The 17,852-nt window shown below is 35.2% G+C and overlaps 1 protein-coding gene across 3 annotated transcripts in view; it reads left to right on the top strand.

The window, feature by feature from the left end:
• Positions 1-17,852, top strand: part of AFG2A (AFG2 AAA ATPase homolog A) — a 334,710-nt gene that overhangs the window by 105,391 nt on the left and 211,467 nt on the right. For all 3 annotated transcript variants that reach the window (XM_061192006.1, XM_061192005.1, XM_061192004.1), the window contains exon 14: positions 7,399-7,525. In XM_061192006.1, coding sequence (XP_061047989.1) covers positions 7,399-7,525 — 127 coding nt within the window. The remainder of the gene's footprint in view (positions 1-7,398; positions 7,526-17,852) is intronic.

Raw genomic sequence — 17,852 nt, 5'->3', positions numbered from 1 at the left:
AAGTAACTCTTCCACAAGATTACACAAAAAAATAATGGTAAGGCTTACTAATTGAACCCAAGCTTACTGATTATCAAAGCTCTTTCCTAAATTCAAAGCAAGCTTCCCAATGAGTACTAATCAATGAAGATTTTACTGGAATGATTTTAAAACCTTTATGTTGTATAATCATATATTATAATTACTATAGAACTTTAGTTTTCATTGTCACCATTTCTAGATCTATGGTACTTAAGAAAATGACACATGTTTAGAAGCATTTTCTCTGCTTTAATTTTTAGCTTGAATAAGTTTGAACTTACATGAATTAATTTTCCTTATTTTTCTTTTGTTGGATTATGTTTATAACAATAACCTGGGGACATCCAGGATTGTGAAAAAAATCCCTTCAAAAAATTGCTTTTGGCAGAGGGTAAATTGAACTGTGAGTTTAAGAATCACTTGTTTCTCTAATACTGTGTTTGAGTCAAAACTATAAAAATGTAGCGAGTGTTGCCTATGTTAGCTTGGAATTTTTACTGGGAAATCATGGCATGATGGAAAAATACATACTTTTATGTCATTTTCTGTGTTAACACTTTATACAAAGCTTCAGTTATTCAGAGCACATGCAGCTTACACAGCTCTAGGACAGCATGTGAAGATAACTCATTATATATGTCTGTCTGCTTTTGTAGGGTATGTTGTTAATCTAAAATAATTTATTTACTATTAGGTTCAAGCTGAATATAGATCATAATCTGACAGCATAGTTTATCGTGAAGTGGTCAGCTAGAATATTCAAGGCATTATGGATTCTTGACATTCATCAAATGATTTTTGCTTTCACTTTCTGAGTTTCTTGGCATATATTTCTGAATATTACTAAGCCATAAAAAAGAATGAAATAATGCCATTTGCAGCAACATGGATGGACCTAGAGATTTATCATACTAAGTGAAGTAAGTCAGAGAAAGACAAATATCGTATGATGTTGCTTATATGTGGAATCTAAAAAAAAAAAAAAGATACAAATGAACTTATATACAAAACAGAAATAGACCCACAGACATAGAAAATGAACTTATGGTTACCAAAGGGGAAAGGGCGGGCAGGGAGTTTGGGATTAACATATACACACTACTATATATGGAATAGATAACCAACAAGGACCTACTGTATAACGCAGAGAACTATACTCAATATTTTTGTAATAACCTATAAAGGAAAAGAATCTGAAAAAGAATGTTACACATATAAATAATAAATAATACAAAATATATAAGTATATATATAAAACTGAATCACTTTGGTGTATACCTGAAACTAACACAACATTGTAAATCAGTTATACATGAATTAAAAATTTTTTAAAACCCAAAAATACCCCAGAACTAGTCTTCCATGTGATTTTATTTTTCATGGATTATAACTTGCTTAAGTATTTGTTCTCTTGCTGGACTTTTTAAATATATAAAAATTGTCTCTCCTTTAAATTTTTTTTTTTATTTTAAAGAAGTGTCTATCAAGGAGCCAGAACTGTGATTATTGTTCCCATAGTGTTATCATCTTCAAGGTATTTGATCAGAATATAATTCATATTCTTCCTGAACTTTAGAAAAACAGGGAAAATAAAAAATAAATATTGTATCTGTTTCCTCCTGCCCCAAACTCATTTTCCTTTAGGTGGTTATACTCACTGCTTCAAGGAAAACCAGCTCCTTCACAAGTATATAGGTTTCCTAATCATGGTAATTCATTTTAAAAGAAATTCACATTGGGCTTGTCAGAATCAGGTAAAGAAAGAAAAAGCAAAATAGGACCTGGAACACTTGTATGTATTCTTAACATTTTCAGTGAGTGAACAGTATCTATGCAAACAGATGGCCTCATAAAATCTACAGTTTCTCTCATTAGGGAAGTTGATACTTAGGACTCAGAAGTATCATGTTTGTAACTCTTTTAATTTTAACCACTGTACAGAAATCATTTTGCAAAGAAAACTTTTTTGTTGATCACTTTAAATGTTGATCACAGACTTTTTATCTTTAGTTAGTAATAATTTTATTGGCTTTAGATTTGAGAATCCCGAGTCCATTCTTGATGCCTTCGATTACTTTTGATGATTTTGGGAAATTCTCAGGTTGTGTTTCCTGAGATATGGCTTCTATTTGATTCTCTCACTTCTCTCCTTATGAGACTGCAGTTACACGTTTCTTAGGCTTTCCACTGGGTTCTATATGTATTTTTACTATTTTCATTCTTTTTTTCTCTTTGTGCATCAGTTTGGATATTTTCTACTGACCTGCCTTCCAGTTCAAGGATCCTGTGTTCTGTTGTGTTTAATCTACTATTACATTCATCTTTTTAATTCTTAATTTTAGTTGTTATAATTTTTAGGTTTAGAATTTTTCTTATGGATCCCAGATCCCTGCAGAAATTCATCATTTTTTTATTTCTGTGTTTTTGTTTTTTTTTTTACTACAATTCAGGTGAATTTTTGTTTTTATCATCTCAGTCCCATCCCTGTCCAGATTACATGCTAATTTAACATTGTTTCAGATTCTAATTCCCTAGCATCCTTCCTCTTCTTAAGAGGAAACTAAAAGGAAGAATGGATAAAGACTAAATGATAGTCTAGAAAAATCTTTTCCTATTTATCTTTTTATTTGTAGGATATAGGGTTTTGAGGAATGGGTGAATTAGCGATGTATATATTCAGTATTATGCTTTTGTTGATAACAGTGTATCTTGGGCTTAATTGTTCCATTTCTTTTGTGGACTCCATATCTAATGCTTGTTGTTGGGTTCAGTGTCTAAAACGATTATGGTAATGGTTATTTTTCTATTCGTGAAATGTTTTACCCATTCTTAACTTTAGATTAGTTTATGTCAATAGAATGTGATGGTGCGTCAGTGTGCTTTCAGCATCTAAAAATGGCATTTAAAAAGCCCCTTAATTTTTTTTTTCTTACCTATGACTTAAATTCAAAATGAAAGACTGTTGTATAGTTTTTGTTTTTGTTTCCCCTGATAAGCTCTCATGTAAAAAGTGCTTGTAATGAAGCTTAAATGTGACATCCTTTCATGTTTAAATCTGTTATTTTCTACAGTGATTTATGTTCCGAACATTAATCCAAGGTTATAAGATACTGAAATACTGTTTGAATTACATGATGAAAATTTTTGTAAATTTGGAATGCCTTTAAATGTATTCAAATTCTTTGTTTTATAAAGTTTGAAGAGTTAAAACCAATATGTGGATTTTAATAATAATAAATCTGTGTTATTTGTTAAACTTACTCATTTTTTAGCCTCTTAACATCATTGTTTAATTTTTCTTTCAAATGTTACCATGTAGGAAAGTTTGTATTGAATGGTGCTCAGATTCAGTACTAGCCCTGGCTAAACCTAACTTTGATAACTATAAGATTGCTCTCCTTTCTATAAAAGATTCTAAATGTTCTATATAGTATGATCATTCATGGTTATAAGTTAGAGCCACTTCTTCATTACTGATGGGGTACATCAGTTATCTTAATCTAGTTCTATTTGGTTGCGTTTATTCTGTCCAAGTTCTTGATTTAAACTGAAAGCAAATGTTATCCAGAGTTCTTGAATCAGTCTTTCAGGAACTATTCTGTGTTACTTATTTTGGAAAAGCAAATGAATGTGGAGTTTTCTTTCTCGCTGCTAGACTCTAAGGTCCTTGAGGAAGTAGGGACTGCCATCTTAATGTTTTCATTCCCATTTCCTAAAGCCGTGTCTGGCCTGCTAGGCAGTGAATGTTTATTGAATAAATGAGTTGAATTGAATTGAATGAATTGTTGCACTTTGTAATAAAATTACCCCCCTCATTCTTCCTCTCATTCTTCTCTCACTGTACCACAATGATGTTTGCCTAATCTGAAACAAAACCTAGTAGCTATTTTTTTTTACTTCTCAGCAAGTTCAGCTAATACATTCATACTTACCAGTAAGACATCTAGCAGTCTTACTAATTCACTGGAGGAAGAAGGGAGAGTGTACATAACATAGCTAAGGATGGGTTCTGACATTATTTGAATATAGTTCCTATTAGGAGAAGGCAAAGCAAGCACTAGCACACATAAGATTTAGATGTGGCATGGACCCAGGATTTTTTCTTTTGATGGAAGTATGCCATTCACTTGAAGCTATTTAGTATGTTACACAAATTCCTTTAGGTAGGTCACAAAAATTAGAACTTTATCATTATCTAGTAATGCTGTTAGGTTAATATTTTTTTTTGGTGTATGTGTAACTCTCTCCAGGGCTAGGTAGTATAACATTCCTATGGGGATTCACTCTACTCTCCTTGCTGGCATATTTTCTGAGGAGTCATTCGATGTAATTCTTATCTTTGTGCCTCTGTAATGAAGTGTTTTTGTCCTCTAGCTACTTTCAAGATTTTTTCTTTATCTTTGATTTTCTATTGTTTGAATATGATATGCCTAAGTGTAGCTTTTTGGCATTTTTCCTACTTGATGTTCTCTGGGCTTCTTGGATCTTGGTGTCAGACATTAATTTCGGGAAATTCTCAGTCATTATGGCTTCAGATAGTTTTTCTATTCTACCTGTCTTCTCCTTTTGGTGTTTCAGGTACACATATATTACATATTTTGTTGTCCACAGTTCTTGGATTTTCTTTTCTGTTTCTTTTTTCTTTTTGTTTTTCTTTTTTACTGTTTTCTTCAGTCTTTTTTTCTCTTTCCTTTTCCGTTTTGGATGTTTCTATTGACTCATACTTAAGCGGAGAGATTCTTTCCTCAGCCATGTCTAATCTGCTAATGAGCCCAATAAAGGCATTCTTTATTTCTGTTATATTGTTATAACAACCTTAGAATTCTTTTTGAGACTTAGAATTTCCATTTCTCTGCTTATGTTGCCCCTTTCTTGTGTGTTGTCTACTTTGTCCACTAGAGCCCTTAGCATATTAGTCATAGTTTTAAAAAATCACTGGTGTGATAATTCCAGCATTCCTGCTGGTTCTCTGGTTCTCTGGTTCTCTGGTTCTCATGCTTGCTCACTTTCTTCCAACTGTGTTTGTTTGCCTTTTAGTATGCCTTATAGTTTTTTCTTGATAGACATGGTTTACTGGGTAAAAGGAACTGTGGCAAATAGGCCTTTAGAAATATAGTGGTAAGTGAGGACACAGTGAGGAGGTGTCGGTTACCAGCCAGGGGAAAAGAGTCCTCACCTGACCATGCCGGCCTCTTGATCTTACCAGCCTCCAGACTGTGAGAAATGAACTTGTGTTGTTTATAAATCACCTAGTCTGTGGTATTTTGTTATAGCAGCCTGAACGGATTAAGGTACCTGTGATCTCACATTTCTGAGGGATCTAAAAAGAATTGTTAATTTTTCAGCTTATAGAGCTTTTTACTTGTTATTAGGAGGAAGTAGAGCCTTCTAAGATTCTTATATACTGGACTGGAAAACATACCAAAACTGCCCTTTTGTGATCTGTTTTCTATATTATAGCTGCTGTAGTCCTCAAAAACATAAATCTGATCTTGTCATGTCTCTACTTGAAACTTCCCATCAACTTTAGGACAAAATCCAAACTTAATAATTTGGTAATTTGGATAATAAAGTCTTTGTCATCCAGCCTTGGTTTATCTTTCTCTGCTAATATTTTACATTTTTACGTTACTGCTATGCTGTGCTACTCTGAACTGTTTTCCATTTTCAGTGTTCTGTATTCTCTCTCTTCCCTATCTTTTTCTTTGCTGGTCTGGCCCCCACTCATTTTTCAAGTCATAGGTTAGAAGCCATCACCTCTGGACAGCCCACCTTGACTCTCCCAAGACCTGTTCGTGTGACCTTCCTTTGCCCCTTGTAGTGTAGGATCACAACTAATTAGCAAAGTAGATACAATTAAAGGCCTTGGATGTAATCTGTTGGCATCCTTAAATACTTACCTGCTTGTAGTCATCATGAAGGAGCCCATAGAGCTTTTGCTGGCAATGTTCCTATCTAACATTTGGAAAAGTTACATTTTGAAGCGTTTTTGGAAAGATATATAATCTATTTATTCAAAATGTTCAATCTTAAGTAGACTCAGATCAGCAAATCCATGCACCAGCCAATTGGTTACTTGCAGGAATCAATGTTAACCAAGACAAATCTCAGTGGCTTTCCAGATGCTCCTTGCTTGGTCCCAAACTTTTTGACATTGGGAAGGACCATTTAATAAATTGACAGTGTAATTTATATAACCACCTGGAAGGACCAACCATTTAATTTAATTGACAGTATGATTTGTGTAACAACATCATGTATGTCTGATTAGTGTGAGTTCAAGGCTACTCTCCTTTGTTTCAAGTTTTTGAACTTGTAATGCACACTGAGATCTAAATTCTTTTATTTAGAAATCCTGATTACCTTATTATTAAATATGTGATGATTATACTAAGGTGTACTTGCTGTCATGGGTGCTAAGACAAAGGTATGGGGTGTGTCTCTTCTATCCTCTTTCCCTCTTCTCCCCCCCTCCCACTCTCAACTGCATCTGATTGAATTTATATGTTTAATATACTTACAATGCTGTTTCACTCTGTAATTGTCCACCTAGATGTTTATTATATATTTCCCAATTATGAACAGAGCTTAGTAAATCCCAGCTAGTGCTAATGAGAACTATTATTGTGGGGCCTTGATTGTGTAATATCAGGGTTTTGTTCACTATTAAGACCTGTTGAGTTTACTTCTTAAAAATCAATATTCAGTAATTTTTTGTGATCAAGGAAATGAGATTAAATTAAGGTGTAGTTTGTTCAGGAGTAGCTTTGTAATTGACCTGGTGCATGAACAAAAGGAACAAAATAAAATGGTTTTTTTTTTTTCCCCTGTTTCTCCAGATATGGGTATTGTGATGACCCCCTACCTGCTGATGTGTTTCTAAAATATTCTTAATATTTTAAAATATCAAGATAGGTCAGAAATATCCCGTTTGCTATAGGTTTGTAAAGAGTTTTCTGTCTCGCATAGGCTCTAAGGTTCATGTGAGAATGAGTCTGTACCTTATTCATTTTTTTATTCCCAATTCCTGTCAGTTTATTTGCCATATAAAATGTAAATACCGATTAAGTTAAATAATTACATATTTGATGAACTTTTAAAAATAATCTTATATCTTACTTCCCACATCTTTTATATTTGACACTCTTAGCATTTCATTATTGGAGAGAAAATAATCATGGTTGTTGATGGAGGAAAAGAAATGATTTAATATAGTTAGTTCTTGGATCTAATTCAACAAGTAATGAATTCTGAAGCATGCATTTTATGTTTTGAAAAAGACAATGTTTCTTGTTATAGAATATATGATCTTTTAAAAATAGTGGAGTATTTGGGGATAGATAAACAGATTTTTAAAACTGTATTTTTAAAAATCAGTTCATCAGGTGCTGGGAATGTAGCTGATCGTGTTTTGGCTCAGCTCTTGACAGAAATGGATGGCATTGAACAGTTAAAGGATGTGACAATTCTGGCAGCTACTAACCGTCCAGATAGGATAGACAAGGTAAGAAGGCAGTCTGGGCATTTTAAAATCAAGAACTGGATCGTTTGATTATGTTGGGGATTTTTGGTTTTTGGGTTTTTTTTCTGTCAAATTACTTTCTAATCAGTTTGTCATTTAGAGGATGCTGAAAGATTAAACTAAAGGAAATGAAGATAACTGAGAAAAGATTTTGTTTATGTTTTATTACTTATGTTTGGTATTAATGAAACTGTTTTGTAACCCCTTGAGTTTTCCCTCCCCCATTGTTGCATTGAATTCTTAGTATATTTCCCTAGAGTATTTAAGTTCTGAAATTCTTTTTGTGTTTCATCTGATTTATTTTGAGAAGTTTTTAACATTTTCATTCATATTAAGGTAAGCTTCCGGCCATTTACTACTAGTTAGACTCAAGTTATTTTCAACAACTTTCTAGAAGTCCTGGCCTATCAGTTGCTTTCAGAGTATTTAGAATAAAAATGACAATGGATTTTATTTCTCTTAAGAAGTTACTTAGGCTTAAATTAAGCTACATAGGTGCAAAATTAACACTTTCAAGCTATTGCTACCACTACTTTTCCCCAAGTCATATTTTAATAAATGAGTTCACTTAACTTTTAAGTGCCTAATTTATACTTAATGAGCTAAACTGAGAGTAAAAATTTACTCCCAGGGCGTGAACCAGTTTCTCTTTTTTTTGTTGCTGTTATTGCCTCATGTCCATGACCTTATGAGCTCCTCCCTCCCTGTGCACATATATACAGACTTTCAGTTTTAACAATGGGATTTTGAAAGAAATCATCTTTTTGAAGATATGAAAGGAGGCTTTATGTGGGAAGGTATTTTGCTGTGTGATAAAGTCCCTTGGTCAAATGCAAGTTAGAAAGCTTTGAACCTTAATGAGTTAAATTGTGCCCTTTCTGCTGCAGTGTTTTACAAGAAGCTAGGTAAGTTGTGAGCATTTGTAGGATCTGGGTTGGTGCCCAGACATCTCTGATGTCTATAAAAAAGACAGAATTGTGTGTGTCTTAACAAGAATTATAGAAAGTGCTGAAAGAGACCTTAAGGATTACCTAATCCCACCTTTTGGTTTCAATGAATCCAAGAATCATCTTTATCCAGGTAAATATACATTGTATTTTTATGACATTTGTCTCCTGGTTACCCCATGGCTAATGAGCTCTAAAATTTCTTAGGTTTTTTTCTCTACAACGTCTAATCTAATAGTGACCTTCTTTGGTTTCTTAATATTGTATGTCTTTGATGTTAGACACATTTCTTGAAGTAGGACTTTGGGCTTATAGTAAACTTCTTGGGTTCTTCTAAATCAAGCTGTATGATTTAACTTGTTTAGTGCTTGTATTAATTTTGTCTTGCTGTGTAACAGATTACCTCGAATTTAACAGCTTCACACAATACTCATTTATTAGTGTTTCTGTACGTAGGTCAAAATCTGGGTGTGGCATGATGGAGTTGTCTGCTCAGGGACTCAACAAGGTGTTGGCCGACCGTTCTCATCAGGAGCTGATATTCCTCTTCTAAGCTCACGTGACTGTGGCAGAATTCACTTATTGTGACTGTAGACCTAAGGACTAAATTTCCTTACTAGATGTCAGCTGGGGGCCACTCTCAGGTCCTAGAGACCCACATACATGGTCCCTTCCATCTTCAAAGACAGCAATGGAGAATCTCCATCATATTTTATCCATCTTACGCTTTAAATTACTATTGCTAGGAAAAGCCTAGTCTCTTTTGAAGTCTCACCTGATCAAGTTAGGCCCACCAAGGAAAATCTCTCTACTTTCAAGTCAGCTGGTTCAGGATCTTCATTACATTTGCAAAAGCCCTTCCCAATAGCATCTAGTCCAACATTTGACGGAATAACTGGGAGAAGGTGTGTGTCTATCAGAGGACCAGAATCTTGTGGCTGAGCAGAATTCTTTCTACTACAGAGCTCTTCAGCTTCTTCCCCAACCCCTATGTGAGTTCTCTTCTGGGCACTAAGAACAACTTCCAACTTTCACAGAGACCAACTTATCTTTGCCAGTCATTTGATTGGCTACAAACCTGCTCCTTTGAAATGTCCTTTTCTGTGGATTCTATCTTTTCTCAGATGGAGCATTTCTCTGCCTTGCCTTGTCCACATATATCTTTCTTCAAGTTATACATATAATCTCTCTTAAAATAGAAAAGGATAAATGAATTTAAACTCCTTTATTTAAAGGATACATTTTTCATGTTCTTTATATGTATAACACGTAGTAAGCCTATTATTTAATACAGTAGAATTGTTGACTTACCTCTTTTGCTTACTTTTCCCTCTGTAAGACATAGATTGAACCCCAACTGTTGTATTTTGCAGTAAGGTGAAATTTATCCTAGGTTTTACCTATACCTGATACAAAAGACCCCAAGAAATTTTTAATATAAACCTAGAGATAATAAGTTATCTTGGGCCACTCTAAGGTTTTGGACCTTTTTTCAGCCTCATCTTAGAATACGTCAAAACCCCAAAGATAATGGTAGATGACTTCCATTCTTTTTGGGATACTTTAGTCTGTGGATATCTTGGCTCTTTGGAGAAAATGATTAACTGGATTTTGGGCAGAACTTGTCTCCGAAGGTGGGAGATTGAAGGGATGGAAGTGGTTCTTTTTTACATTTCTTTTTGCATTGTTTTTAATATGTTTCTTGCTTGCTAATAATACTTGCCTTAGAAGGCAGATGCTGTGTTTTATTATATCAACTCATAAGTGACAGTCTCCAATATCACAGTTTGAGAAATTAAAGTTTGGAAAATATCTTGCCAAAATTCCAGTCATATTTTTGATCCTTTATAAAATGTTACCTTTAATACCTTGGTTCTCAAACCGCCTAATTGTCCAAAATAGGTGTTTTAAGTACCAATATTATTACACACTGGTAACATCTTTTGACTGATTAACTTTTGCTTCAGGAGGCTTCAGAGAGAAGTGCAAACATATACAAACACACACATATATATATGTGTATTTATATGTATGCTTGTATGTTTGTGTATATGCTTGCATCATATATATACACACATGTACATACATTGATTAGTTTTTAAAATTAGGAATCCAACTTTTTTTAACCAGCTAATCTTGGATGAGCACATTTAAATTAAGATATTGAAAGTGTTTGTAATTAGATACAAAGACTTAATTTTCTAGGTCAGGGGATCTAAAGGCCTTTTTAATTTACTATTCAAATTTTTCAAAATTTATAATGTTTAATTTGTAATAGATGAAATAATATAATTATGACTGGCAGTAAAACATAAAATTGGTAAATGGAAAAAGTATTTTTAAGTGGTAAAACAGTGCCTTCAGGATCATCAAATGATATGCTATGCTTTCAAGTACAACTTTGAATTTAGTACATTGAACCATGGTCTAAATTCTGCATATGTTCTGTAATTGTACAAAAAACACTACTTTAAATAATCAGTGATTTTTGTAAAAAATATTTTAATCGTTTTCTGTTTCAGGTAGAGTTCCATATTCATGTGTAGTGTGAATTTTTTGTTAACTGTACTTCTGTTATTACTCAGATGGTATAAACTATATCAGAAGTATATTTTCTGGATTTTTTTCTCTGAACTATTATACAGCATTATTTGTGTATTGTTTAATAGCACTATAAAAAAAGTTTCAGCACATGTGTGACTAGAACATGGTGTTCAAACTGTGCCCTGAATGTGCCGTTAGAAACAAAGCAGTCTTAAGAGGTGATTTTTTTTAAAAAAACAACTTCCTGTTATGAAATGAATAGACATAGTTTTCACCACCTGTCTTGTCTGGAGGAAACGGTAGTAGGAAGAGAATAGGCAACAGGAGAATTAAAGTAAATTTCCTGTGCTGATACTGAAAGGTGGAGATTTTGTTTTTGGCTTAAAACTGGAAAGAAAAAGGACTGTTCTAGTGTGAAAGAAATAATGCATTTAGTCTAACTTTGGCTACATTTAATTCAGGTGTTTGGCCTTGTAAATTAGCTAGCTTACTTTACAGTCCTTTTGCCTGTTAACCCACAACCTCTGTGTCATGATGACCTTAAGTTAGTATATTGGAACGGAGAGAATTCTTGGACTGTCAGAGGAGTGAAATTGATATCATTATGTGACCCATATGTTGTACATTTTTAGTGTCTGTTTTGGAAAATATTTCAGTTTCATATTGTCTGGGGAAACTAAAGCTGGAGTTTCCGGGGGCTTCAGCAAGGGAAGTGAGACACATAGCTCAAGAATCACATTATCCTACTTCTTGCTATGTCATATTTATATGTCAAACACAATAGCTGTAATGTAGCACACTAGGCTGAGTAAAGTGATTGCTTGGGGTCTCCAGTGGTATCCTGAAGTCTCCATAGACCTTTTACCCCCCTACCCTCCTCCTTCAGCTTATAGATAAGTGAAGAGAAGTTGCATCCTTAAGAGTCCATTTTGCATAAGAATGACAGGATATGAAGGACAGATGAAGATTAATGAGATTATGATGTCAAGTAGTTGAGCAGCAAACAACTAAATTATTTTTGGTGCCCAAATAATAGTTAAAAGCCTGGACTCTAGGAGTTTATATTATTCTTTGTTAGGCTATTGCTTACATGGCCCCTTTTAGGAGAGTATAGTGTTCAATCCATGGTATTTCATGCATTTGTGTTGAATATTAAGAATGATCATGTCTTCTTATCCTAGTGTTAAACAAGCTTCAAAATTGTTTAATTTTATGAATATTTTAAAATGTAGTCCCTTTGGTTACTTTTAGTACTGATGCTTGGTATATAATAGGCTCTCAATAATGATTACTAATGTAATTATTATCTCTAGCCTGAAACCTGGTTTTCTTATAATAGTAAATTTGTAGAATTTTTAAAATTCTGCTCTAAGCCATCCATGGAACAGATTGCTCGATTTTTTTAAGTTTTGTAGAGGTCTTGAGTAATTCAGTGTTCAGAATTATTTTCTAACTTAGTATGTTTAACTCATGGAAGTTATAAACTGGCATTAATTTTCCATCCAGTTTTTCTGGAAGATGGGTTGATGGGTTAAATATGACAATATTTTTATTTCTTAAATACTATAAAAGTTGATTTTATTGATTGCTTTGTAACATGGAAAAAATTAGCATGTTTAGAAATGTCAGCAAATGAGAAGCTAAATATATGTAGCTTCCAATTTTAAATGAATTGTGTTCCAAAAATACCTTCAGACAGGTTAAAAATATGTTTGTGAATGGTTTTCCTCCTCACCCTTCCTAGTTATAAATTAAAGGTCCCATTCATCTATTATTGCTGTTCTCAGCTAAGTCAGTACTAAAAAACAAGCTGCTTGATCTAAGAAACATTAAAAGTTTAAATGAATCATAATTCTTTACTTTCCTGTAAGTATTTAAGGAAGGGATGCTTATTGATCTTTTATATTTATCAAAATGATGTGGAGAGTCTTAGGGTGTTAGAAGGTGAGCCACAGTGTGGTCAGACTTGGGCTACTGCTTCCAAGGTCATCTTCCAATTTCAGCTTTACCATCATTTTACAGGACTGTTAGAAGTAGTTTTATTATTGTTGCTGAGTGTTTGTGTGTTTCTTTTTTGTTTTTTAAAACGCCAAGTGTTTTCACTATATCTATTATGGTAGCAGCTGTAAGGGTTTCAGCTTCGGGAAAGGGGTGTTGGAATTTGGTCAGAGGTTGTATGCATATGTGGGTCATATTTCATTTAGAAGTTAAGATAAAGACTGTCTGTCCCAGGGGTCAGCAAACTATGGCCTGTGAGCCAAATCTGACCCATCAACTGTTTTTCTACATCCCATGAGCTAAGAATGGTTTTTACATACTTAAATGGTTGGGAAAAAAGATGATTTAGTGACATATGAAAATGATGTGAAATTCAAATTTCGGGCCTCATAAATAAAGCTTTATTGGTATATAGTTACACTAATTTTTGATGTATTGTCTGTGACTGCATTTGTACTGCTGTAGTAGAGTAGTTACAGTAGAGACCCATGGCCTATAAAGCCTAAATTATTTACCATTTGGACCTTTGCAGAAAAAGTTTACTGACCATTGATCTATCCTTGTAAGCTTTTGGCAGTTTCCTAAAGTCTCTAATGTCTGCTGTTCACACATGAACCACAAAATTTTTCTAAAGATTGTTTAAATATATTTACTGCATAAATTTTCTGAAGATAAATTATATATAAGTCAATAATATCATGCTGAGCTTAAAATAAACCAATAGTAGTAGGAAGGCTGTATTAACTTCTTGTTCTTTAAAATACCTTCAATCTCTTCTTGAACATTTTTTAATACTTAATCTTTTAAAATACATTTTCTTGGACTAAATAATTATTTTTCAACTGAATGACTTACCAAAATCCATAAATACAGAAATGAAGTTTTTTATTATATGAAAAAATAGCAAATATTTATTCTTGACACCTCAGTCTTATAGTTGCATTGGTTTTTTTGCTTTTTATAATTGTGAGTTGAATGCTCTTTGTAGTGTTTTTCATCATTGAGATTTTTAGGCTAGATATTTAAATTTTGAGGAGTTAAGAGTCTATGTTTATATATTTGATAGTAAATAATATTTGGTTATGTCACCATGCAAATAGGAGTATGTTTAATCTTCTTTTAGAGAAAGAGTAATAACATAATAAAATACATATTGTCCTTGATACACAAATTCTAAAAGAAATTAATTTTTTCAAGATGGGGATGCTTCTACACAAGGTGATACCTTCAAGACCAGGAGAGGTAGCTATTTCACCTAATTCATAGAAACAAACAGAAAGTCAAAGCAAAATGAGGAGACAGGAATATATTCTAAAAGAAAGAAAATGATACAGCCCCGGGCAGGGTTGGGGAGGGGGGCTAATGAAAGGGAGATAAGTCATTTACCTGATAAAGAGTTAAAAGTAATGGTCATAAAGATGCTCACTAACTTGGGACAGGAATGGAGGAACACAGTGAAAACTTCAACAAAGAGTTAGAAAATATAAGAAAGAACCAACCAGAGCTGAAGAATACACTAATTGAAGTTAAAAATACACTAGAGGGAATCAACAACAGATTAGATAATACAGAAGAACAGATCAGTTATCTGAAATACAGAATAGTGGAAATCACCCAATCTGAACAGTAAAAAGGAAAAAGAATTTTTAAAAATGAGGATACTTTGAGAGACCTCTGGAACGACATCAAGCATACTAACGTTTGCATTATAGGGTAAGAAGACATGATCATTTCTTCCTTAATAGTCAACACAAATGCATGAAATACCATGAATTGAACACTGTACTCTTCTAAACGGGGCCATGTAAGCAATAGCCTAACAAAGAATAATATAAACTCCTGGAGTTCGGGCTTTTAACTGTTATTTGGGCATCAGAAATAATTTAGTTGTTTGCTGCACTAAAGTCTCCTGATGCTGTGGAAATCCAGGCCATCATCCATCTAAAGATGAACAGTTTCCTAACCTGGGAAAGGAAACAGATGTTCAGGTCCAGGAAGCACAGAGTCCCAAACAAGATGAATCCAAAGAGATCTATACCAAGATACATTGTAACTAAAATGGCAAAAGTTAATGATAATGAACATTTTAAAGGCAGCAAGAGAAAAACAACTACAGTTGACCTTTGAACAATGCAGGTTTGAGCTGCAAGGGTCCACTTACATGCAGATATTTTCTAATAGTAAATACAACAGAATTATATGGTCTGTCCTTGGTCGAATCCATGGATGTGGAGGAACCATGCATACTGAGGGCTGAGTATAAGTTATACACAAATTAACCCCCACGATGTTCAAGAGTCAACATATAGTCATAAGACCATCGGCTGATTTTTCAGCAGGCACTTTGCAGGCCAGAAAGGAGTGGTGTGATATATTAAATGTGCTGAGAGGAAAAAACTTAGAACCCAAGAATACTGTACCCAGCAAAGTTACCATTTACAAGTGAAGGAGAAATAAAGAGCTCTGAAGACAAGCAGAAACTCAAGGAGTTAATCACCACTAAAATGGCCTTACAAGAAATGCTAAAGGGTCTTCTTTAAGCAGAAAACAAAAGGTCATAACTAGAAATAAGAAAATATATGAAAGAAAAAATCTCACTGGTAAAGGCAAGTATATGTCAAATGCAGTGTGTCCACCACTTCAAAAGCTAGTATGAAGGTTAAAAGAAAAAAGTAGTAAATTCAACTATAACTATAGTGAGTAGTTAATCAGATACACAAAATTAAAAGCTGCAAATATGACATCAGAAACATAAAACATGGTGGGGGGAGTTAAAATGTAGTGCTTCTAGAATGAATTTGACTTACGTGACTATCAGCTTCAAACAAATAGCTATATAAATAGGCTGTTATAAATGAACCTCATGGTAACCACAAATCAGAACCCTACAGTAGATACATAAAAAATAAAGAGAAAGGAAATCAAACATTATCACACCACAAGGCAAGAGACCAAGAGAAGACAGATACAGAGAAGAACTACAAAAACAACTAGAAAACAATTAAAATGTCAGTAAGTACATACACTCACTTTAAATGTAAATGGGCTAAACGCTCCAATCAAAACACATACGGTGGCTGAATTAAAAAAAAATGATGCACCCCTATGCTGCCTACAGGAGACTCACTTCAGATCTAAAGACACACACAGACTGAAATTACAAGGATAAAAGAAGGTGTTCCGTACAAATGGAAACAGAGAGAAAGCTGGGGTAGCAATAGACGTATCGGACAAAATAGACTTTAAAACAAAGATCCTAACAAAGGACAAAGACGGGCATTACAAAGTGAAAAAAGGGTCAATTTAAGAAGAAGATACATTTGTAAATATTTATGTACCCACCATAGGAGCATCTAAATATGTAAAGGAAATATTACTAGACATAAAAGGAGAAATTGATGGTAATACAATAATAGTAGGGGTCTTTAATACCCCACTTACATCAACAGATAGATCATACAGACAGAAAAATCAATAAGGAAACAGTCGCCTTAAATGGCACATTAAATCATATTAAATTAATTGACCGATACACAACATTCCATCAAAAACATCAGAATACACATTCAAGTGTGCATGGAACATTCTCCAGAATAGATTACATGTTAGACCACGAAACAAGTCTTAATAAATTTAAGGAAGGGGACCTTCAAGATGGCGGAGGAGTAAGACGTGGAGATCACCTTCGTCCCCACAAATACATCAGAAATACATCTACATGTGGAACAATTCCTACCGAACACCTACTGAACGCTGGCAGAAGACCTCAGACTTCCCACAAGGCAAGAAAATCCCCACGTACCTGGGTAGGGCAAAAGAAAAAAAAACAGAGACAAAAGAATAGGGATGGGACCTGCACCTCTGGGAGGTAGCTGTGAAAGAGGAAAAGTTTCCACACACTAGGAAACCCCTTCACTGGCAGAGATGGGGAGGGGGGTGGGAGGAAGTTTTGGAGCCGCGGAGGAGAGCGCAGCAACAGGGGTGCAGAAGGCAAAGCAGAAAGATTCCATCACAGAGGATCGGTGCTGACCAGCACTCACCAGCCTGAGAGGCTTGTCTGCTCGCCCGCCGGGGCAGGCGTGGGCTGGGAGCTGAGGCTTGGGCTTCGGAGGTCAGACCCCAGGGAGAGGACTGGGGTTGGCTGCATGAAGACAGCCTGAAGGGGGCTAGCACCACAGCTAGCCGGGAGGGAGTCCGGGAGAAAGTCTGGACCTGCCAAAGAGGCAAGAGACCATCGTTTCGGGGTGTGTGAGGAGACGAGATTCCTTCCCCATGTGCCCACAGAAGGCAGAGCACCACCTAAGCAAGCTCCACAGACGGGCACGAGCTGTGGCTATCAGCTCAGACCCCCAGAGACGGGCATGGAATGCTAAAGGCTGCTGCTACCAAGTATCCTGTGTGCAAGCACAGGTCACTACCCACACGCCCCCACCCCCCACCCCCACCCCCAGGAGCCTGTGCAGCATGCCACCGCCAGGGTCCCGAGATCCAGGGACAACTTCCCTGGGAGAGTACATGGCACACCTCAGGCTGTTGCAGTGTGATGCCAACCTCTGCCGCTGCAGGCTCACCCCACATCCCGATTATGATTACCGTACCCCTCCTTCTCCCCGGCCTGAGAGAGCAAGAGAGCCCTAATCAGCTGCTGCTTTAACCCCTTCCTGTCTGGGTGGGACCACATGCCTGAGGGCGACCTACACGCAGAGGCAGGGCCAAATCCAAAGCTGAACCCCAGGAGCTGTGCAAACAAAGAAGTGAAAGGGAAATTTTTCTGTGCTGCCTCAGGAGCAGCAGATTAAATCCCCACAGTCAACTTGATA

Source organism: Eubalaena glacialis, chromosome 5 (assembly GCF_028564815.1).
Source record: "Eubalaena glacialis isolate mEubGla1 chromosome 5, mEubGla1.1.hap2.+ XY, whole genome shotgun sequence".
In the NCBI taxonomy this organism is placed as follows: Eukaryota; Metazoa; Chordata; class Mammalia; order Artiodactyla; family Balaenidae; genus Eubalaena; species Eubalaena glacialis.
Note: the sequence above shows the minus strand (reverse complement) of the source record. Positions and strands in the feature narration are given on the sequence as shown.